The sequence below is a fragment of the Callorhinchus milii genome, unplaced genomic scaffold (assembly GCF_018977255.1).
Source record: "Callorhinchus milii isolate IMCB2004 unplaced genomic scaffold, IMCB_Cmil_1.0 Scaffold6, whole genome shotgun sequence".
NCBI classification, from domain to species: domain Eukaryota; kingdom Metazoa; phylum Chordata; class Chondrichthyes; order Chimaeriformes; family Callorhinchidae; genus Callorhinchus; species Callorhinchus milii.
In genome coordinates, this window is record NW_024704747.1 from 25,170,672 (window position 1) to 25,194,902 (window position 24,231).

At 38.2% G+C, this 24,231-nt stretch overlaps 1 protein-coding gene across 1 annotated transcript in view; it reads left to right on the forward strand.

The window, feature by feature from the left end:
- Nucleotides 1-24,231, forward strand: part of ttn.1 (titin, tandem duplicate 1) — a 227,881-nt gene that overhangs the window by 114,126 nt on the left and 89,524 nt on the right. Inside the window, 25 exon segments of the mRNA XM_042336317.1 lie at nucleotides 228-299; nucleotides 1,076-1,150; nucleotides 2,067-2,150; nucleotides 2,410-2,691; nucleotides 3,497-3,553; nucleotides 5,269-5,328; nucleotides 7,497-7,556; nucleotides 11,639-11,689; nucleotides 12,695-13,090; nucleotides 13,397-13,666; nucleotides 13,954-14,229; nucleotides 15,047-15,183; nucleotides 15,296-15,422; nucleotides 15,577-15,843; nucleotides 16,303-16,569; nucleotides 16,958-17,221; nucleotides 17,470-17,609; nucleotides 18,306-18,432; nucleotides 18,935-19,201; nucleotides 19,404-19,670; nucleotides 19,785-20,051; nucleotides 20,176-20,315; nucleotides 20,421-20,547; nucleotides 21,628-21,770; nucleotides 24,056-24,179. Of these exon segments, the coding sequence (XP_042192251.1) occupies nucleotides 228-299; nucleotides 1,076-1,150; nucleotides 2,067-2,150; nucleotides 2,410-2,691; nucleotides 3,497-3,553; nucleotides 5,269-5,328; nucleotides 7,497-7,556; nucleotides 11,639-11,689; nucleotides 12,695-13,090; nucleotides 13,397-13,666; nucleotides 13,954-14,229; nucleotides 15,047-15,183; nucleotides 15,296-15,422; nucleotides 15,577-15,843; nucleotides 16,303-16,569; nucleotides 16,958-17,221; nucleotides 17,470-17,609; nucleotides 18,306-18,432; nucleotides 18,935-19,201; nucleotides 19,404-19,670; nucleotides 19,785-20,051; nucleotides 20,176-20,315; nucleotides 20,421-20,547; nucleotides 21,628-21,770; nucleotides 24,056-24,179 (4,347 nt within the window).

The window sequence follows — 24,231 nt, forward strand, 5'->3', positions numbered from 1 at the left end:
GAAGACAATGATCTACAATATAATGTTTCTCTTCCTGATAATTTGGATATAATTTGATAATAATTTGGTTAATATCTTTTCTTTTTATTAGTTGTGCAAAATGCCCACTTTTGGTGTTTTAATGATGTCGTGGGTGTGGTGTGATGTGAGTGTCGTTTTGTTGAATAAGTGTGGAGGAATTACTGTCCTTAAGTAATTTAAGTCTAATCTAAGCATATTCTTTGAAGTGCCAGAGGTTCCAAAGAAGCCTGATGCTGTACAACTTAAACCTGTGCCAAGAAAAGAAGAAGCACCGAAAGGTAAAACAATAAGTCAGCGCAATGTTTCACATCAACGTTTTTCAAAAGAATCATTACGAAAACTCTTGCAACTCCTCTTTGTAACTCATTGGAGATTTTTGTGCACAACATCTTAGCTGTCTTAACTATTGTGACATTGTGTCTGTTCTGGAACTATGGATGACTGTTTTTGTTAAAAAATTAACTGTGTGTTTTCACATGAAAAAAACATATATAGATTTACTTCACCTGAAAACAGAGAGGTAGAATAATGTAATTAACTAATCTATCTTGTAGAAAATAGGAGATTATTACAGGAAAGTTTAGATTAAATATAGAAGCAGTATTACAAGCATCACAAGATCACAGGATTCGTTTGGATGAAGACGTCCCTTTAGCTCATTTGACTTTACATTTTGTAGCACACCCCTTAACATTCCTGAATATTTGTTTGATTTTTGTTTCTGCGATTTTCCATTGAATATAAATATAATCCATTCCTTGTTTTGTTACATACACTTAGGCAGTAAGGGACATGATTTCCATTTTGGAATAGTTTATAGTTGTTTAAACTAGACGCTTAGCAAGTAAGGCCTGCAATTTGCTTTTCTCAAGCCTTTTAATGTTGATCTGGAAAATGTCTGTGTGTCAATTGCATAGTTCAGACAGTATAAAGAAGTAGCTTTGACGTACAGGAGCTATTTTTATGTCTGTCTGTTGTGTGTGATTGTGTCTTGTATTTGTGTTGTTCAATGCTTCCTTAGTACATCTGTCCTAAAAAATAATATTCTTTGAAGTGCCCAAAGTTGACAAGAAGGTACAACCTGCACCCATCAGCGTTTCAAGAAAAGAAGCAATTATTTCAAAAAAAGGTACAAAATATGCAGACCAGCCTCCTGCTTGACCAGAATTCTTCTTGTTTGTGATTAATGGTTGCTGTCTGTTTTGTTTTGATGACTTTAATGTAATGTTTTTACTCTATTGGCGTGTCTAGTCTTAAAAAAAATGAATGTTTCATCTGTCTTGTGATCATTGTCATCTGTCTTGTGATCATTGTCATCTGTCTTGTGATCATCCAGTGCCATGGGACATCCACCTGACATGAAAGGCCTTATACAAATGTCATTTATTGTTGTTGTTGTTGTTGTTGTTGTTTAAGCGCTCTGAGACGCTACTCTGCGTGGAAGGCACTATATAAGTGCAAGTTGTTGTTGGTGTTGTTGTGTTTATCACGAATTGTGTTGGAAGTGCTCAATGTAATGTTGTCGTCGTTGTTTTGGAAAGTTGGTATTTCATTAACTTCTCTGCACATCCATGAAAACGCAAGGAATCGATTTGAATAATTCCTTACTAAAGACCCAAACAACTATTTATTAATATACTGCTGTGCACTATATTGTTTTAGCAATGTATATCTAAGTGCCAACACACACAATGTTTTTAATACTCAGAACAAAGTTATATCATGACATAGCTGATTTCTTATTTTGAACAGCACTCGCCAAGCTGTGGATTTCTACTTTGGAGAGCTTGTTGTGAATGAAACAAACAAACAAAGAAAAAAGCACATGATGAATTAAAATAAAATACACTTAAAATCAATAAAATGCAACAATTAAAATATAACCAACTGTTCCATATTACCTGTTGTGTTTCATGTCCTTTAATGTTACCTGTTATGAGTCCTGTCCTTTAATGTTACCATTTATGTGTCCTATCTTTTTATGTTACACGTTGTGTTATTCATTATGATAGTAAGGTCTGAATTTGAAATCATATTCCTTAAAGTGCCGGAAGATGTAAAGAAGCCTACATCTGAAAAGGTGACACCAATCACTGTTACACCAAGAAAACAAGTTGTGCCTCTAAAAGGTATCAAAATCATCCACCCTATCTCAAGTAAATTTTTATTAAGAATTAGGTGTGTTTGTTAATTGTTATTTGATGCAGTCGGTGCTATCATTAGAATGTATTTTCTTTTACACGTTGACTACGTTTATGCCGTTTCACTGTGTTGACTTGTTTCATGTCAAATAAGTAGTGTCTCGTTCTGTTTATGCGTAGTACGTGAGTGCATAAGATTTTACAACAGTGATTCTTGTTTGCGCTAAACTGTACATTGTTGTTGAAGACCCTGAGGTTACAAAACAACCTGCTTATGAAGAAGACAGGGAAACATATGAAGTTATAGAAGCATATGAAGAATATAAGGAAGAATATGAGGTAATAGAAACATATGAAGAACATAAGGAAGAATATGAAGTAATAGAACCATATGATGAAGAGACCGAAGAACTTGATGAAGAGATAGAAGCGTTTGAAGAATATACAGAAGCCTATGTTGAAGAGCCTGAAGAAGATGAAGAAGATACAGAAGTATATGAAGAAAAAGAAATGACCATTCGACCTAAAGGTACATAACAGACATGTACATCTTACATTTGTGGGCTGCCAATAAGCATTTTATTCTCTTACAGGTAACCTGCTAGTTCATTTATTGGCTTTATCATTTCTACCATTGCCAATTACGCCTTGCTCTGCCTATTTTTATGCTATCAACTTTTACGTCACAAGCATTATCTTGATTATAAGTGCTAAGTGTTCAGTTTTGAAGTTATATGAAATGCATTTTTCAACTGCGTAGAAAATCACATGATAATAATCTGAGTTTTGCTCTTCCAGCCGTCATTAAAATAGCAAGATTTATTTTAATATTAATTACAGACTGAATTTGTGCAGAACCACATATGTGAAATTGTTGCCAACAATAACAGTTTCAAGATCGAAACAGCATAACATTGGTACCTGCTTATAAGGGAATCTTATGTTAAGAATTAGCTGTATTAGACACGCATGTTATTTAGAACAATGTATAGTTGTTGAATCTGCAGAAAAAAGACTTAGAATTCCTCCTTTCCCAATTTCTTTCAAATGTGATTTTCCATATTTATATGGCTCACAAGACTGCTTTTCTTTTCTGCCAATAATGTCAGCATTATTTTGAAAATTCCATTTTGTTTTTTTGCGATTTCACTACCGCAGCGCAGAAACCAAACGCAAAACTAATTTCTGTTATTGTTAACTTAACAATTAACACTTATTGTGCATTGTTAGGTCACTTTTAAGAACGTGTTTCTTGATTTTGATACTTTTTTTATCTCACGTGTTTTTTAAAAAAATGAACATGGCTCACAGTGATTTTAATAATCTTTTTAAAGTGCCTGAAGTTACCGAGAAACCCGTCCCTCAAAAAGTTCCAATCAAAGTTCCAGGAGGTAAGGATGTTACTCCAGGTATAGAGCTGGCAACATATCTTAACCTAGTTAATTCAGTCAGGCTCATTACTAATCCTCTACCACAATCTTTCACAGACTTCATCCACTAACTTGTTGTATTTCCATTCGGTTTTCTTCACCATTTACACATTCTGTGTTGTGTGTATTTTCATTGTTTGGTGAGTTTTGCTTTGGTTGTGTCTAAACTGAGTCTTGTTTTCCCGTTTGAAGTTTTGTACCACATTCATAACCATCTAATGTGCCCACAACATGTCGTGACATTTGCATCTCCTGTGCGTCTTTTCTTGTGCGTGAATTGTCTACATGTTTCACAACGCTTTGAAACTTTGTGTTAAAAGTCCCTGAAGATGACGAGAAGATTTTAGGTGAAGAAACCGATTACGACGTACCTTCAGAAAGAGAGGAAATGATTCTAGAGAAAGGTATAAATTAAAATAGAAGAACTATTTTAACCAACCCAAACTCCTGTATCTCACATTCACTGGAAAAGTTCTGGAATTTTGCACAATTTCTTCTAGAATCTCCTTGTTTTGCTGTTATCACTGACTTTAAGTGTCTCCATTTACCAATTTATCATCTCATTTGTCTTTTTGTTTCATTAGCACTTTCTTTAGTTTCAGAAGAGTATTTACTCTGGATATTTTGTGAAAGAATTTGTGACTTTGATGTTTTTTTTGTTTTGCACTCCCGTGCTAATATATTTGCTGTTGCTTTTACAACCAAATGGTTGTAAAAACAAATTGCATCAGATTCACCATCAATATGTTTAGCAGTCAAAGTATTCAAGTATTCTCCGTTAATTTTAGGGCGTTGTGATGTTTAATTGGGAAGTGTAGACTTAAAATCTTTAACATTACAAGGCCAGATGGATACATCTGAAAGGTGGTAGAAACTGAAAAGATTCATTGTTATAAGATTTAGAGATAGACACATTGAAGGAATCTTGAGAATTGGATGGAGAGGCGAAGTTCACAACCATAGAAATTTACACCCCAGAAGAAGGTCATTGAAAGAACAATCCATTCAGTCCCAATTACCTGCTTTTTCCCCGTACGCCAGCCAATTACTCCTTTTATGTCTTCTCCTGTGTGGAATTGTTCCCATGTATTTGTTTGTCAGTGTTATTGGTAGTTACCTTTGTCAGTGTTTTAGATTTTCTATGTGAACTAAATATTATTTCAAAATGAATAAGTGCCGACAGTTACCTAGAAGAATGAACCAGTTAGTCCACAGCTTCTGTGAAACCTGTGATGGAATCAAAGTAGTGTAAACAGATGAGAGTAACTCAACATCATGTGTCGCTGGTACAAAGCTCACAACCTATTTTAAATTTCGTCCTCATGATATTTCTTCATTTACAGATATTTTACTTCCCATAGAAAATTATTTCTTATCGCAGTTTGTAATTTTTTCCTTTTAATTTCCCTTTGCTTATTAATCACCATGTTTGTGTCATCCTTCGGTGGGTACAATCCTTCAGATGGAGGTCTTTCTAACATCCCATGTGTTATAGAGCTAAAGCAACGCAAAATAGGTCAGGCTGTTTATGTTAATTGGATGAAGCAGAAATGTGTCTGTGTTCACTTCGAATTTGTAGGTGGAGATGTTGCTAAACCCTCTTTATTTAACATTCTGCTTGGAATCTATGCGGCTTTCAAACTCGCTCACATACTATATTTTCAATTTCTTTACAGCTCCCGAGATTGGGAAAAAACCAACACCCACAATCGCTTCTGAAGAAGAACCAACCAAAGGTAATCTATGTAAAAGAAATACATTTCAGAATGATTTTAGAGTCAAACTTTTCCAACTTTGCAAATATTAGCTAATACATGGTACTTTTTTCCAGCAGCTTTTTATTCTTGTACTCAGACAATTTAAGGTTTTGGAACATTTCTTCCAATTGAAAGATCAATGAGACTGCAGTAGAACTATATTTATGAATTCTCTTGAGCGTTGAGAATTTAGGACCATATTCCAGCCCAATTAACAGGAGAGCAGCTTTTGCCGATAAAGCAGCAAAGTCAGAGTACAATGCACAACCCCTGTGGCTTTATTCTGATTTTAAAACGCACAGTATTTAATATTTTAAACACTTTTGCATTCCAATAAATTCTGCATGCGCATAAAGTGACAAGTCAAATGATTCCAGCAAAGAAGGAAAGGGATGAAAGGAACGAACAAGGCCACAGATGGAAAGGACTCTCCACATTAAACTGTACCTGGAGCTCAGGCTAGTATATTGGAGCTTCACCTCAATAATAAATCCTTTGGCCCCAATGGAAGGATTGCAACAAGATAGGATCATAAGAAAAAGAAGACCAAGGACCATCCAGTTTGCCTTCCACCATCCTATCCTGGCTGTCGCATGCACATGTCCTGCCCCAAACGATATAGTGTATCCAGGAGATCAAGGATCATACAGTGCTTTGCGGCAAGGATTTAGATAGCCGGACTATTGGAGGGTATCCGTTTATATGATCCAGCCACGAACTCCAAGATTCTTCACCACTTGCCATTGACAAGAAAATCCAAATAGATAAAGAAGTCCAGCGGTCTGAGGAGAACCAAACTGAAACCTGGAATATTGGGACCCAATTCATTGTATGGCACTTTCAAAAGCATTCTTTTGACATCTCTCAAGGTGCTGCAGCTAATTAAATTTCCAGAATACCGTATCCTGCTTAGTCATTATAGCTCTTTATAGGAAGCAATAGCTCTAGTTAGTGTCTTTCAGCCTCCATAGCAACAAATAACAACTAACCCTACATCCACATTGCAGCAACTGACCACAATAACAATGGCATACATGTGAACATGCAATAAATCATATTTGGTAAATAAAAGAATATGTTACGGTTATTATGTGTCTGATATACGTGCTTATAGCCGGTGAGTAATCTCTCAATGGTACTATTTACATGCCTTACAACGACAGCAGCAACAACAACAACTTGCATTTATATAGCTTCCTTCACACAGAGTAGTGCCCCAGAGTCCTTCACAGTGGTGGAGTCTGACAACGAGCCAGGGGGAGAGGGAGGGGGAGAGCCTTAGTGCTCTGTCTACCCCCATTCTAGTGCCCGTGCCACTAAAATGAAGGTGTTGCCTCCATATAAAATGAGGTATGCTTAACTCAGTGGGACATAACATAGGATCAAGAACACTATCTGATGGTGGGCCAGGGAGCCAAGAGCCTAGAATTGTCATCGTGGAAGGTCTTATGACTTTAAGCGCAATCATGCTATGCCATTAGTGGATTTCATAAGTGAAACAGACTTGCTGAGGTTTGAAAAGGCTTCTCTATAAAGTCAGCGAATCACCCTCTCAAGATTATGTGAAAGCGGAAGTTGTGTCCACATTCTTCGACTCTGGAAGAGATGGCTTCTTGGAGACTGAAGCCCATTTTACTCTAAACCTTTGTGACTGTGTCTCTAAAGGAAGAGACACATGGCTCATCCATCACAGACAACCTTTTGCCTTAAACAAGATAAGTGCAATAAGTGTCCTCATCAGTTTCTTAAACTTTAGATTGCATGGCTCTGCTCGGTGGAAAATCCCAATTTTCCCCATGTTATCTAATCTGGCAGATTTGCCACTTGATTTCTTACTGACCAGCCTACTGGGGGAAAAAATTCTCCCGTTGTTACGTCTGAGCAGCAAGATTCCAACCTTACTCTATATTCGGCTGTGTTAGTAAAATCCCCATCTTACAGACCGATCTGCAGAACTTTTCAGTTGAAATGTAAGTTCACACTAAACTATCAGCAGGTGATTCCAAGATGATATCCGGTGTTGCAGCTGCTGTGTTCAGGGACAGCCTTTTATGTAGCTGTTCAGAGTGCCTGAGTTCAATAGAATGTGCATTTTTTTAAGTCTCTGATTATCACAGTGTAAAAATCATTTCTTTATTTTGTTTCAGAAGTACCTGGTGTTACAGCTCCTATAACGACTCCAATAGGAGGCAAGAGACCTGTAAAAGGTACAGTCTATCAAACACAACTTGAAACTTTGTTTAATAAATGCAAAACATCCAATTGTCACTTGTTGATCTCCTAATGTTCAATATTTGGGCCAGTTGAATATGAAATACTGCATAATTTTAAACTTTAGTCCGCAGGTATATAAATGTTGTGTATTGGTAATGTATCAAACTGTCCTTCCAGTCCATTTAAGAAACCGTTACAATTTATGTAAATTATGTCTTGTTATTCTTCCTGTTTACATGTCTTTAGGCGTACTTGGTTGTCTATCAAAATGTTCTCCAGTCTGTTTCAATCTAGGGAACCTAAATCTAGTCCAGAACATACGATATTGTTTGATTTATGTTGTTCTTCTGTTAAACGTTTCTTTTATGGAATTGATGTTGTCCTTGTTAATCAATCACTAAATTCAATATAAAACCTTTATAGCTACAGAAAAAACAGAGGCACCTTTGAAATTAAAACCAGCAGTCAAAGTTCCAAAGGAAGTAGTGGAAGATTTGTTAGAAATCACAAATCTGAAGAAAACTAGTAAGATTTCTAAGGAAGAGGAAGGTGAACAGCGCGTTATACGCAGGAAGTTTGATGCATCACCCAAAGAAGAGGAAAAACAATTAGAATTAAAACATAGGATACGTGTTAAAAGCCCTAAGGAAGTGGAACCTGACCGGGAAGTTTTGTCATTAAAGAAAGATGGAATATTCTCAAAGGAGGAAGAAGAAAATAGACAATCAGGACTAAAGGTAGTTAGTGATGTCCTAAAATAGATGATAAGGTAAAGGGAACAACACTCAAGAAACCAGATAAGATCACCATGGAAGAAGATATTGTAGACAAACCATTGCTGAAAAAATCTGGTAGAGTTCCTGAAGAAGAAGAAAAGGAACCAGAAAGTGTAACACTTAAGAAACCTAGTAGGGTCCCCAAACAAGAGAGAGAGCCAGAGAAGGGATTATGAGGAAGCCTAAAGAAGAAACCGTGAAAGAAAAAGAGTTAGCAGCAAAGGTACCTGGTAGAGTCCCCAAGGGCATAGAAGACCGAGGAAAGCAAATAATACTCGAAAGGGATGACGAAGTTCCTTTAGAAAAAGGTGAAAAAACTATTACACCATTGACCAAACCTGAAAGAGTTCCCGTGGAGGTAGGTGAAAAGGAAAAGCCATCAGTGAAACAGGTTGAAATTCCTCTACCAGAGAAAGCTAAACAAACTGTCGTTCCAATGAAAAAGCCTAGCAAAAGCCCTAAGGAGCAAGAAAAAGAAGAAAAACATTTGGTGCAGAAAAAAGTTCATATAATTCCCAAAGCTGAGGAGGAGAAAAAGGAACATCCGAGTCTCAAGAAAGTTGACTTTCCCAAAGTTGTTCAAGATGAACCCAGGATTAAACCGTCTATCGAAGAAGAAAAACCTAAAGGTATAGACATCCACCCAATGGATAGGATGCCCAGGGAGACCATTTTGGAAAAGACTGCAGAGAAACCTATTCCAGGACAGGTTCCCCCTGAAGAGGCCGATGTGCCTCCTAAGCGAGTACCTGAGAAGAAGGTGGTGGCTCCCAAAGAGACGCCTCCTGAGTCTCGGTTTAAAATTGGTAAAGGGAAAGTGCCAATATCAGAGGAGGACAAAGAAATCGTTGAGTTAAAACCAATTCCCTCAAAAAGAAGGGCATCGGAAGAAAAAGAACCCCAGAAACCTCCTAAAGTGCCCGAAAAGCAAATAATTATGCCAAAGGAAATCATTACGTCAAAGGAAAAACCAATCGCATCACGCTCTCCAATAGGTAAGGGCAAAGTGCCTGTTTCACAAGAACAGAAAGAACCCGTGCAACTTGAAAAAGTTCCCTCAGAAGAAACTCCATTTGAGGAAAAGGAACCACAGAAAATAGCGGACAAGGTGGCAGTATTTGATGAGAAGCCTGGTGAGAAGCAGCTTCTGATCGGCAAAGGGAAAGTGCCAGTTTCAGAAATAGGGAAGGTTGCTGTAGAACTGAAAAAAGTTCCCTCAAACGAGGTTGCGTTGGATGAAAAAGAACCAAGGAAAGTACCTGGAAGGAAAGTCATATCCCCTAAAGTATCTCCGAAAGAGAAAACAGATTCTGTGGACAGTACAATTAGCAAAGGGAAAGTGCCCATATCAGAAATATCAGAAATACCAAAGGAAACTGTTGAGGTGAAGAAAGTTCCTTCAAAGGAAGTTGTGGCTGATGAAAAAGAACCAAAGAAGATACCGGGAAGGAAAGCAATTTTCCCCAAAGAGAAACCAGATGACGTAGACATTAGAATTAGCAAAGGGAAAGTGCCCCTATCAGAAACACCAAAGGAAACTGTAGAGATAAAGAAATTTCCCTCAAAGGAAATTGTGGCAGATGAAAAAGAACAAATGAAAATACCTGGAAGGAAAGTTATTTCCCCTAAAGTATCCCCGAAAGAGAAACCAGATGCTGTAGACAGTACAATTAGCAAAGGGAAAGTGCCCATATCAGAAATATCAGAGGAAACTGTTGAGGTGAAGAAAGTTCCTTCAAAGGAAGTTGTGGCTGATGAAAAAGAACCAAAGAAAATTCCGGGAAGGAAAGCAATTTCCCCCAAAGAGAAACCAGATGATGTAGACATTAGAATTAGCAAAGGGAAAGTGCCCCTATCAGAAACACTAAAGGAAACTGTAGAGATAAAGAAAGTTCCCTCAAAGGAAATTGTGGCAGATGAAAAAGAACAAATGAAAATACCTGGAAGGAAAGTTATTTCCCCTAAAGTATTCCCTAAAGAGAAACCAGATGCTGTGGACAGTGCAATTAGCAAAGGGAAAGTGCCCATATCAGAAACACCAAAGGGAACTGTAGAGATGAAGAAAGTTCCTTCAAAGGAAGTTGTGGCTGATGAAAAAGAACCAAAGAAGATATCTGGAAAGAAAGTGATTTCTCCTAAACAGAAACCTGAGGCTGTAGATCGTAAAATTAGGAAAGAAAAAGTGCCTATTTCAGTCAAAGAAAGCGAAACAGTAGAGCTGGACAAGGTCCCTTCGGAAGATATTTCACAGGGAGAATCTGAAGCAACACATGAAGCAGCTGATGAAGAAGCTTATGAAGGCGAGATTGAAGAGCCAGAAGAAGGGACGGAGGAGATATCATCAGAAGAATTACCATACACAGAAGATTGGGAATGGGAAGGAACTGAAGGAGAGGAAGAATATGGCTCATCTGTTGATTGGGAATGTGAAGATGATGAAGAATTAGTTGAGGGTGTAGTTCAGACTCCTGGAAAGTCTTCCAAGCAACGAGGTGAGATGGCTGCAGATCTTCACTGATCACATGCTTGGAAAACTAGTCAGTGTTCCTGAATGTTGTATGTGAGTCCGTCTGTGTCAATGTCTTTCTCTTGGCAGTCTGTCCGCTGGTGTGTGCATGAAGCACTAGGGATGTCAACCGTGTTACGAAATTAATGTCCGTTATTTGTGCTTTGTCCATGTGGTTTCATCTTTTCTGTCTGAAAAGATATTTTTTTTTTCTGTTTGCTATTAACAGAACTAAGGGTGAATTATTCAGTAATTTTCAATTCCCTTTCATGGTTAGGGAATTCAGTAAAAATTTAAAAAATGTCTGGTTTCTCATTTTTCTCATCTTTCAGCTAACAGATATTCATTTTAATTTCTTTTGGTGCCATGAGTAAGCATTTAATTACTAGATTAAGATGGTCCCAGTATTCCTTTTTTTATTTTTGTATCTATATAAATATTTTTGCTTCATTGAAGAACATTTTTCTAGTCTCAATTTTCAGTTGTGGGTTATCAGTCGTTTGGCCGATCGCTTTTCTGGTGGTAATAATCCCTTCTAAAAAAAATAAACTATAATAATAATTTGGTCACTCAATCCACGACTGTTTGTGGGACACTGCTGTGCGCAATTGGCTGCCACATTTTGCCCACAAAATATACAGTCAATTCACTTTACGGTATATTCTGTGAAGCGCTTTGAGACATCTCGAAGACTTGATAAGGCGCTATATTAAATGCAAGGATTATTATAACATCTAACTATTTGGTAGGAAAGTTGTGACATGCCGATACTTACACTACTGTCTCACTACAGATGCTAAGGCACCAGGTGAAGAAGCTGGCAGGGGCAGAGGTTCACCAAGAGGTGAGAGGATCTACCAAGCAGATAGTCTCAGCTTCAATTGGCTGCATGATTATACACATGTATAAGTGTCACATGAACACTATTAACCTCAGCCGATGGCTATAATAGTGTTCTAATGTGTCACATCGACAATTATGCAATATTAATGAATTCTCTTGTTACCTAAAACACCCTGTTAAAATGTCACACTTATATCTGTGTTAAAATAAAATCTGAAGTTTCCACTGCTCTTAAAAAAAATTTGAGTTATTTCAGAATTGTGATAAGTCAAATTGATTTGCTTGGCCTTGTGATCTCATTACTGTAACATGGTTAACTGACTGAATCCATAAGTTCAAATAGTAGTTTAATCTGCATGATTTACCCACTTTATACAGTACCTTTACACCTACAAACAGTAAATATAATACTAGAGTATGTGTTCCGTTTACATCTGCAAAGTTGCTGCACTTGAGACTTGTAGAAGCATGTTTGCACGGAAACTAAATGAGAAAAATGGTTTCTGCATTGATTGTGATAGCCCTATTGGGATCTAATGACCACAGATGCATGCGTGTTCTCCTCTGTGTGTGCAAAAGAAACAGTTTTTCTGCGACTGTACCAGATTAGTTACAAGTTGAATACACTTGCGTTGTTCTGAAGACTTGTGATTTGGAATTGTTGCTTCTTCATTGGTGAATGGCGAATATTCCTCATCCATATTGAAATTATAGTAGCTGTAGATACTCGAGATGGCATAAATAAATCCTATCATCTGAAATCAGTATGGCATGATGGAATGCATAGACTTTGAATGATGGGCTTCCGTGCACCAGGTTTGCATCATCTTGGCCAGTCAGTTGCCATTGCTCTTGCTTGCATCTCCGCCTTTTTTTTACCGGCTGAAACATGGCACGCAGTGGCATCTCGTGTCTGGTTCACTTCAAACCTTCTTCAGAAGCATGCGAAACGAGCGAGAAATAAAAAAAAAAATCCAATGTATTTATGTCCAACTCTGAATTTTAGCGAGAAAAACGCCATCGCCTGGAGACGCAGACAAGAAAGGACTTAAACCAGGTGGTGGCAGACCGCCCGGAGAAGAGGCACCTTTTGCAGGGTTCCAGCTTAAAGCAGTCCCACTGAAATTTGTCAAAGAGCTAAAAGATATCGTGTTGGAGGAGGCCGAGTCCATAGGTTCTTCTGCTGTATTTGAATGCCAGATCTCGCCATCGACAGCACAGACATCCTGGATGAAGGACGGAAGCACTGTGAGAGAGAGCCCTAAGCACAAATTTACATCCGATGGCAAAGATAGGAAGCTGCATATCATTGATGTGCAGCTTTCAGATACCGGTGAATATACCTGTGTAGGCCGTCTCGGAAAGCAAGAAAAGATGAGCACAGCCAAACTAATCGTCCAAGGTATTTTGTATTCCTATCTGAGGTATTGCATGGCACAAGCCAAGAACACGACTGGGAATTCCATTAAAATAGCTATAGGCAAAGGAAGCTTGCGGAAACATATGGCCTTTTCTCAGAATAATTCTAAAGTTAACTCTAAACTTTTTGCCTTGTTGTCACTTAAGGGCTGGTCAGTTCAGGTTAATCCAGACAATTAGATGGGAATTTGCATGTTTTAACTTTTCTTTCTTTTGTTATAGACCATTAATTGCTATTTTCTCCCCCCACCTCCTCCCCCCACCCCCCACCCCCCCATAAAATGTTCAGAACTGCCAGTGCAATTCTTTAAGACGCTGGAAGAAGAGATCATGGTCTTCAAAGGACAACCTCTGTATCTGACCTGTGAGTTAAACAAGGACAGAGACGTGATTTGGAAGAAGGATGGTGAAGTTGTTGAAAATATTCCTGGCAAATTAACTATCAGTGTCATCGGGCTGCAGCGCTCCATTACTATCTCAGACAGTGACTTTTCTGATGCTGGAGTGTATACTGTCGAGACTGCTAATATAAAATGTGAAGGAAAAGTTAGCGTACAAGGTAATTACTTTTGAGGATTATTGCCATCTTTCTTTTGTTATAGACTGTTAAGTGCTATTTCGTTGATAAGAACTAAGAATCTGCTCTGCGAACGAAGACCAAGGTTGATGTAGTTTGCGATATTATTTTCTAGCAGAAATCTATCTAATTTGTTCTTGAAACAAATGACATTGTCTGCTTCCACTCTCTCCCAAGGGAGCCCGTTCCACATGTTTACGACTCTAGTTGATCTGTAACTGGTGAACGTACGAACAGTACTCAGTTTATAATTTTCTCCTCCCCTGCAGAAATTGTCAGGAAATGGTTTGTCAAGCCACTTCGGGACCAACGGGTCAAACAAAAGGAAACTGCCGTCTTTCAATGCGAAATCGCAAAGGATACACCAAATATCAAATGGTTCAAAGGCGAAGAGGAGATTTCAGCAATGCCCCCGTCAAAGTTTGAAATTAAGAAAGTTGGTAAAATTCTTACTCTCACACTGAAGAATGTGAGCCCCGAGGACCAGGGCGAATACACAGTGGAGGTGGAAGGACAAGCCTCCACAGCCAACCTGATCGTTGACGGTAAGATATATTTTATATATATATATATATAATACTGACTATTCTTGTCAAAACAAACTAAAATTTAGACGTGTGCACCCCAGTTGATCTGCCACCACCAATAAAATAACGTCCTGACTTCTGCAATGTTCGTACTTCGTAAAAAAGTAATTTTACCAATATCACATTCAGTTTATGGTTTGGGGATATTTTACAAAAGTGCAATGTGGTAAATCAGCAAAGGAAAATACATAATTTTAGCATCTTATTATTTCAAAGCAATCTCAAGCACTTTGCAAGTCATTGTTGTGTGGTTTTTTTGTAGGTAAATCCTTGGGACGTCCTCCTGACGTGAAAGGCGCTAAACAAATGTAATCTTGTTCTTGTTGTTGTAACAACAAAGCGATTGACCAATTAATCTGAGGGATTTTTGTCCACAATATTTTTTTTATTATTATTATTTTATTATTTATTATTATTATTATTTTAGTATTATTATGGTGGGTTCTTTACAGGTAGAAGAGAACCTGAGTTTAATGTCTTACCTGAAAGACAATTACTTCAACAATGCACCACTCCCCTATGTCGAGACTAATAGCTCAAGTTCTGATGTGGAGCTTGAACTCACTTACTGAAACTCCTGACTCAAAGGCAAAATTGCTGCCCTTTGTGTCAAACTGACAGCTACATTATAAAAAAAGCCTCTTTTACATGTACGTTTTAAAAATCTGCTATAAAACCTTGACAACAGTGTTATTCATAGGATGTGGATGTCTGAATGGTTTGCAGCATTCTACTGTAAGGCTAAAAATAATGATCTTTCTTTTTGCATTGACAGAGCGTGAGATCGACATACTTTTAGAACTGCAAAGTGTGGAAGTTTACGAGAAAGAAACCGCTGTCTTTGAAACTGAGATCTCGCAAGATGTTTCAGTAGAGTGGAAACTTAAGGGAGAAATACTGCGCCCATCTCCTGTAAGCTGTTCCTTTGTACCTGCAATATTTAGATATTTCCCATGAAATTCGAGGCCGATATTACTATACATTGTTACGGGCCATAAACGATGAACTTTGTTATCTTTTGCAGACCTGTGAAATGAAAGATGAAGGGACTAAACGTACCTTGACCCTTCACAATGTCAGACTGGATCAAGCTGGTGAAGTTATCTTCAGGGCACGGAATGCCACATCCATTGCTTACCTGAGAGTGAAAGGTAAGTCATACCTCTGAGACAAAAAAGCAGCGACCGTAACATCTCCTCTGATTATAAACGGCGGCACTTTGAATCAAATACAAGTTGAAGTATGCTGTAGTTGATTTCTTCTTTGCGTAGCGTCTTATTAAAATGTAACTAACGTTATTTGCAGAAATTGAACTTGACTTTGAGGTACCCCTGAGTGACGTGACTGTGCCTGAAAAACGTCAAGCACGGTTTGAATGCGTCCTCACCAGAGTGGTTACGAAGATTATGTGGACTAAAGGCTCAGATATACTTAAGGTTGGCGATAAGTATGATTTGGTCGCTGATGGAAAGAAGCAGATTCTTGTCATCAATAACTCTACTTTTGATGATGAAGGAGAGTATTCTGCTGAAGTCGACGCCAAGAAAACAACTGCAAAGCTGATTGTCACTGGTATGTTTCATGCTTTTTTTTAAACCTCTGAAGCACTTTGAGACGTCTAGAAGGCGTGAGTGATAAGGCATTACATCGAATGCAAGGATTATTATTATTATTGTTGTTATTATTACCCACATGAGCAAACAAGAGGTGTTACATGATGCTCGCGTCATATAATAAGCTGTTTAACTGATTTGACCTTTTTTGTTGACAATGCCATGATTTGGCATGGCAAATGTGAATGATAGATCCTGAATATGTTTGAGTTCACCTATTCTGATATATACCAGCCTGCCCTTTGCAGATCTCATACTGATCACAGATATTTAATGATTTTTTAAAACAAAAAGCAAGTTTACATGACGATTTAAAGTAATCGTGGCATTGAATTGAATGATTAAGGACAAAATTATAAACTGTGTCAGGAAATGTGCAATAGTTTGTTTGCTCACGGCATTTACATTCATATTTTAGGTACAAGGTTGAAATTCCTTACACCACTGAAGGACCAGACAGTTAAAGAAGGAAACACGGCTCATTTTGAAATTGAGCTTTCCCACGAAAATTTGCCTGTGACTTGGTACAGAAATGAAACCGTACTTCATCCAAGCAGAACTGTTCTGATCTCCACTGACGAGAAGAAGCATGTTTTAGAAATTAGAGAAGTGACTCTGGATGATACATGTGAGATCAAGGCAGAAGTCACTGAACTTTCCACCAAAGGTTGCCTGATTGTCATCGGTAAGAGTCAGATACAGTAATCGTATTATTATTCTCTGTATTACACTGAGTTATATAGAGTTACACGATAGGCAATACACCCCAACAAGTCTGTAGTGGGGTTTATACTCCACACAAGCCTCCACCCCTCCTACTTCCCTCTCCGATACTCCTCTATTCCTTTCTCTCTCATGTACACATCAAGTTTTCACTTAAATACATTGATGCTTTTTGCTTCAACCACAGCTTCTGGCAGTAAGTTCCACATTCTCGCCACCCTCTGGGTGAAGACATTTCTCCTAAACTCCCTGTTAGATCTATTTTTCTACAACCGACACAACACAATACAACACTTCTTCATGCAGTTTTACACAGTAAATATTTCTGTCATTTCTTCCTTCATCTACAGAGGCAGATCCGTATTTCACGGTGAAGCTACAGGATTACACTGCCGTGGAGAGAGATGAAGTGAAACTGGAATGTGAGCTTAGCAAGGATGTGCCGGTGAAATGGCGGAAGGATGGTGAAGAAATTAGAGCATCAAAAATAGTCTCTATGAAGGCTGAAGGACTACGCCGAATATTGATAATCAAGAAGGTTGACAATAAAGCGAAGGGTGAATATGAATGTGACTGTGGGACTGATGTCACAAAAGCCTCTATGAATATTGAAGGTAAGTGTTCCAAGTTAACATGCTTATAATCTTCAAGAAAATAACCATAAGATAATATCTGTCCACTTTTTAAACCGCTGTGTACAATTGGCTGCCATGTTTTGCCCACAAAATATACAGTCAATTCACTTTAGAGTATATTCCGTGAAGCGCCTTGAGAAGTCTCGAAGACATGATAAGGCGCTATATCAAATGCAAGGAATATTATTATTATTAAAAACCCATTGTTTTCCTTTCTGTGGTTGCAGCACGCATTATCAAAATAATGCGTCCACTATTTGGAGTAGAGATCTTCGAGGATGAAACTGCACGTTTTGAGGTGGACATCTCAGAGACTGATGTGCATCCTCAGTGGAAACTGAATGGAGAAACTCTGTTACCATCACCCGTAAGTTATTTCTTCTGCATTTAGCTCAGATTCAGACCTTTGTGCTTGAGCACTCGTGTTGCACTTCTACCGCACATTTGGCAGTGATTCACCATCAAATGTGCACTGTTTAAAGGGGTTGTAAAACAACACAAATTGCACTGAATCTTCCCTTGACACCAGCAAGAGGAGGTAGCTTCAGGACCAGTGCAAACATAGTGGGTTCCAATAGTACTGGGCTCACTCCTCATTCTTTGATGGTCTATTGAGTGGCCAGAGAATTGTCAATGGAATTTTTCAAAGGTTAATGATGTGTCAGTTACACAACCAGTTACTTCATAACAAAAGTCTAACACCTGGTTTGTTCAGAGAATGCACCAAACTCAGAATACCAAACTGATTCTTTTCATTTGAACAATTTGATTGTAACGAGATTTTGCACTTCAAATCATTCCCAGCAGCACAGACACAACTTTAGTTGCTTAAAATTATGTGAATAGATTTACTGCGGGCTAATTCGATTGAACATAAGGGCATTTTGTGGCAACTTTCAATAAATAATTATAAATCCAATGGATTTGCTAACTGACCAATTCTGCGTTAAATCATTGAGCGTAAAACCTCAAGATCGCCTTCCTAATAATTGATGCTTAATTGAATTTAGGAGCATTGTCGTATTGACACGTTTTACACATCTTTGATTTTTGTACTTTACAGAATTGTGAGATTCTCGAGGATGGTAAGAAGCACACTTTGATCCTGTACAACTGCAAACTGAAAGATTCTGGAGAAGTTGCTTTTCAGGCTGCTAATGCTAAGTGTGCAGCTAACTTGAAAGTCAAAGGTAATTTCCAATTCACTTGGAACATCTAGTTTCTGTGGCTCAGTTTTGTAACACTTATTCTATTGCTCACTTTCACCATTGGGTCACACGACTAAGGGTTCAGGTCCCACATCAAGACTTGAGCTAATGGTCGAGGCTGAGATTCTAGGGGAACTGCTGTATTGTCAGAGGTATTGTCCTTCAGATGAGATGTTAAACCAAAATCCTGTCTGCATGTTCAAGTGGATGTTAAAGATCTCACGTCACAATTGGAAAAGAAAGTTTCCCTTGGTGTCCTGGCCACTAATTTCCCAGATTAATTGGTCATTTAGATTATGGCTCTTTGTGCTCCATTGCTGAGCTTAAAATATCTGCCATGCATGGCCACAAAAAATAGTGTTTAGACAGGATTTGTTACTGTGAAGTGTTTTGATGTTACAAGTGTTACAAAAATGCACTTTCTTGTAAGTTTTGGATTTGTTAAAATACCTAATCGTGTTCTGCTTTGTATACACCCATCCAGAAATCCCAATCACCTTCATTACACCGCTTGATGATGTGAAAGTGTACGAGAAGGACGAAGCAAAGTTTGAATGTGAAGTATCCAGGAAGCCCAAGACATTCCGTTGGCTAAAAGGAACAGAGGAGGTTAAGTCAGATGCTAAGTTTGAGGTCTTAGAAGAAGGAACGAAATATGCATTGATAATTAAAGAAGCTGCATTTGATGATGAAGCAAAGTATACGTTTGAAGCAGAGGACAAGAAGACAAGTGGAAAACTGATTATCCAAGGCAAGTGACAGCAATGTTTCCATTGCGCTGTATAAAATAATAGAATATTTGTAGCACAAGAGTTTGTTCAGGCCATTGCGACTCAGGTGTCCTTTGGGTCTGTACCGCTGGTATCTGCTTTAATGTCATTTCCATGCTATGGGATAAGGCGCTATCTTTCCAGTGCAGTTTGAGGGAGATTTAACATTTCTTTTCTTCATAGGTATCCGACTTGAATTCAGCAAACCCATCGAAGACCAAACCGTGAAAGAGCGTGAGACGGCAGAATTTGTAGCCGAGCTTTCTCACGAGAATATTCAGGTTGTGTGGTACAAAAATGACGTACGGCTGCACCCGAGTCGAGTAGTAACCATGAAAGATGACGGTAAGATTCACGCCATTATGTTCAAAGACGTGACCATCGATGATACCTCCCTCATCAAAGCTGAAGCTATGGACCAAAGTTCAGAGGCGAAACTCATCGTCCTTGGTAAAGATTATTTCCGTATTAGCACACATGTACTTACTTACTTTACGGACTGAAGTTCGCACAGAAATTTACCTTTGTTCTTGCCTTCTGAATGTCTTCCTTGTTTTTCTCCAGAGGGGGATCCTTACTTTATCAGCAAGTTGCAGGACTACACAGCGGTAGAGAAAGATGAAGTTGTGTTCCAGTGTGAGATCAGTAAAGCGGGAGCACCAGTTAAATGGTTGAAGGATGGGAAAGAATTGACTCCTTCAAAGAACATTCAATTTAAGACCGACGGCAAGAAGCGCTTCTTAATCATCAAACGAGCACTAAAGACCGACCAGGGAGAGTATTCATGTGACTGCGGTTCTGATAAGACAACCGCCAAGCTGAACACCGAAGGTACGAATGATACAAATCAGAAGTTTCTAATGGCGTACCATTTGCACTCTCATGAAGCTACCTTGAGTTTCCAGAAATGTTTTGATTTTCTGGCGAATAACACTTTGAATGAATTTTATTTCAGAGCGTGACATAAAGATAATGCGGCCACTGTACAGTGTTGAGATCACAGAAACAGAAACTGCTCGCTTTGAGGTGGAAATCTCCGAAGAAGATGTACACGGCAACTGGAAGCTGAAGGGAGAAAGTTTAAGACCGTCACCTGTAAGTGCCAATCTATATATTTATCAGCAAGTGTTTTACTTTTATTTATCTGGGAAATTGTACTGTATGTAAGATATTAATGGTCTTTTTTACATTATAATTTAGGACTGTGAGATTAAGGAGGAAGGCACTAAGCATATTCTTATTCTGTACAATGTACCACTGGGTCAAGCCGGTCAAGTTGATTTCCAAGCTGCAAATGCCAAATCCAACGCTCATTTGAGAGTCAAAGGTAGATCACTTTTCATTACATGTTTATTAAATTGCATTTTTATACAATAAGCCTATTAAACACAAATGCATGTTTTGGGTCCATCGGTTCTTAATAAATGAAATGAGATCATGCATGATGTCTGACACTTGAAGAAACACATCACGCTTAAGATATTTAACCAGACTGAGAATTCCACATATGCAAGCAACCTCTCCATCGAAATTTCCCTTTGGCTGCAATGGAATCAATGCACTCTCTCTCTGGAGGGAAGAAATGTGGTCTTTTGTATTAATTGCTGCAACTTTATAAGGCAGTTTACTGTATTCATTCTAGGCAATTAATTTACCGTTTCCACTCTCTGGAACTCTATCCCAGAGTCCCCCCAACCCACTCCCTTCCTCACCTTATTCAATATCCATCTCAAGGCCTCCATCTTTGATTGCTTTCAGTCATATTTCCCCCTCCCCACCCCTTTGCTCCCATCCCCAGCTCAAGCGACAATCTAGTTTTCCTAAGTGCCTCTCGACGTGTAAGATGCTTCAATAAATGTAAATTTGTATTGTGTTTGCTTATTCCACTTGCGTTTCTGTATTAAAAGTAGGTTTTGTATTAAAGTAAATTGCCTATAAAATGACTAACATACAATTACCGAATAAGGAAACGCAGTGTTGGAACACATCAAAAGTTTTTTTTTTTGCTGAGTTTATAATTTGGAGGCAAAATAATATTCAAGTCTGCATTTTTGCCAGAAGGTTGATTGACAGCAGCGGGCGGTTGTCAGAGAGGAATTTGCTGTGTGACCAATGGCCTTGGTGGCTATTTTGAAAAGGACATACATACCTTATATCGTAGTGTGGGAGCAGATGTGATTGGCATCTCAAGCAGATGCCACTCAAATTTACTGCTGACGGTGTTAGAATTCAAGAGGACAATATGCAAATATAGCTGGAATGTCTCTATTGCTTTCCTTCTGCTGGGCCTGGGGGTGAGGGACACAGAGGCTGGTCTCTTGGGTCGTTGCTGAGATGAGGTTCGGGTGAAATAAACAAGCCTCTTGGGGAACCACGGAAATAACAATGTTCTCTCCCACATCCAAAGCACGAGTCATCGGCTTGCTCCGGCCCCTGAAAGATGTCACTGTTGTTGCTGGGCATTCTGCTACCTTCGAGTGTGAGCTCTCGTATGAAGGAATCCCAGTTGAGTGGTTTTTGAAGGACACTAAGTTGGAAGCCAGCGACAGGGTAAGTCCATACCATTTCATTTCTGCTCGTGTGTGTGTTTGTATGTGATTTATTTCAAAGCCAATTGTGTCAACATGCATGATCCTAGGGGAATTATTTTATGGAAGACCATTTCAATTGTTAAACACTTAGAATTTTACGTATACCATTGATGTTGGTAACTTTTAAGAGCATTTTTCTTTAACTATCTATACTATAAGTATAAGTACCTTGGTTAGTTATTCAGTCTATATTCCGAAGGTTTCTTCTCTGATTCTGTGTCTATCTCTGAGCATTCTGCGTATCAGGGGCTCTGGTGGTTTCCAATTCCTTTTCAGGCAATAGACAGGCAGGGCTTTAAGATAAGATAACATTTGGCCAAGTTTGGGTTTCCAAGCAATCAATCTGAGCTATTTTTAAATGCTACAAGTGCCTGAGTGCTCGGTTTGACATGGGCAAATTGCTGAGTCTTTTACTGCAGGCGATATATTGCAAGACCTGCATTTTCAGATCCTCAATTTTCCAAAAGAAAAAAACACAGATACACACAATCATATGTGCATTGCATACAAGTATATGTAGTAGAACTGTAAAGTTGATCATATTTTGCAACACAAATACATGAAAAAAGAAAATGAACTTTTTTTTTCCCTCTCTGTATTTAATACAATTGAAATTTGCACTGAAATTCTTATGTTCCAAGAGAAGTCCTCTCCTTGAAATGTTTTGTGAAGCCAATTGTAGCATTGAATACTATATTTCTAACTCTAAAACATTGCGTTTCTGTGCACTTTCAGCTTATTCTATATTTAATGTCTTTAATCTCTAGCCACCAATTCCCTTACCTGCTGTGAGTTCAGTTTTGCTGCAAACAGAAAGGTTCAACTCGTTAAACTCCCTTAAAACCAGCAAGTTGTGGAGTTTAATCTACCGAATAAAGTGCAACGATCTGGAGAAATATCGGGCTGATCGAAGAAAAATAATACTGACATATCCCGCAAAGTGCAACAGCATGATAAAAATATAACAAAGTCTTCACTTAAAAGTCCAGGGCTATCTTGCAGTTTTTGTAGCAATTGCCTTACATCCAGTGGATGTTTGCAAATCAGTCACTCCAGAAGGAAATGGCTTTCTGCTTACTAAAATGTATCTGGGAAATCAAACCTAAGAGACATACGAATTAAACAAACTCATTCAACAAACAACTAAGCTGAAATGTAGTCCTCAGTAGTTAGAGCACTCATCTCAAAAGCGAGAGACCTGGGTTTGATTCCCGGCAGTGCAAAACCTTAGGCAAGTTTCCTTACTCTGATAATAATCCCTCAAGAAAAAAATAATAAATTGGTCACTTCAATCCACGACTGTTTGTGGGACACTGCTGTGAGCAATTGGCTGCCGCATTTCGCCCACGAATATACAAACAATTCACTTTACAGTATATTCTGTGAAGCACTTTGAGACGTCTACAAGAGGTGAAAAGCGCTATATCAAATGCAAGGATTATAAATGGTAGTTCGTTCCCCGGCAAGTAGCTAATAAGTGTAACATGTCGATTTAAATTCAAACTGTTGCCACCCCAGTTTCATTCAATCCGTTTAAAATCATGCCCCCAATAGTTTGAGTAATATTTTCCCTCATAAGATTTTTGTACACAGCATTATGCTAATTCAATGTTGAAAATGATTTTTTAAAAATTACAAGACCAATCTTTAAAACACCAGACACTAAAAATTGCCTTTAATACACTCTGTTGTGGATTTGCTTAATACTTAGATATCTGTCAACAAAAAGCATCAATCAGCTTCCATATAATCTTCATGTTGGATCGTACTTTCAAAGAAAACCCAGTCCAGCTACAGATTTCTGAGAAATTTAGATGGTAGTGTTGATTGTGGTTCCATGTCAGCTTTGCAACAGCTGAAAGAAACAGTTGTTTGCACTTGATGTTCAGTTCCACATATAGGTTTGACTGGCTAACTAACTAACTGTGATGCATATTTTCGTACCACACCTGTTGGAAAGGAACGAAAATAAATGATCTATAAATTTTCAGTGTAGCTGCAACATTGTGAACTAACATTACACAACACGTTTGCGTTGTAGTTTATTGAAATCTTATTGTAAATTAAAAAATCTGCAGAATTGTGATGTGCAAACAATTGTATTTATAATAATAACAACAACAACATTTTGGGAATATGGGCTATTTCTCTTGAATGGCATCTGTTTAGTTATTCATTTGATACTTTAAAATGCTCGGAACAGGTATTTAATGAGATTAACATTACAAACATTTTTTGGTTCAGGTTGTTACTCGCGCTGAAGGTAGAGTGCACACTTTCACCCTCAGAGACGTTCAGTTAGATGAAGCAGGAAAAGTCAAAATTACTGCCAAGGACTTCACTACATCTGCTAAACTTATTGTAAAAGGTGAGTGACAAAAGTCAAACAATTCTTTGAAGCTTTGCTCTATTATTTCCCC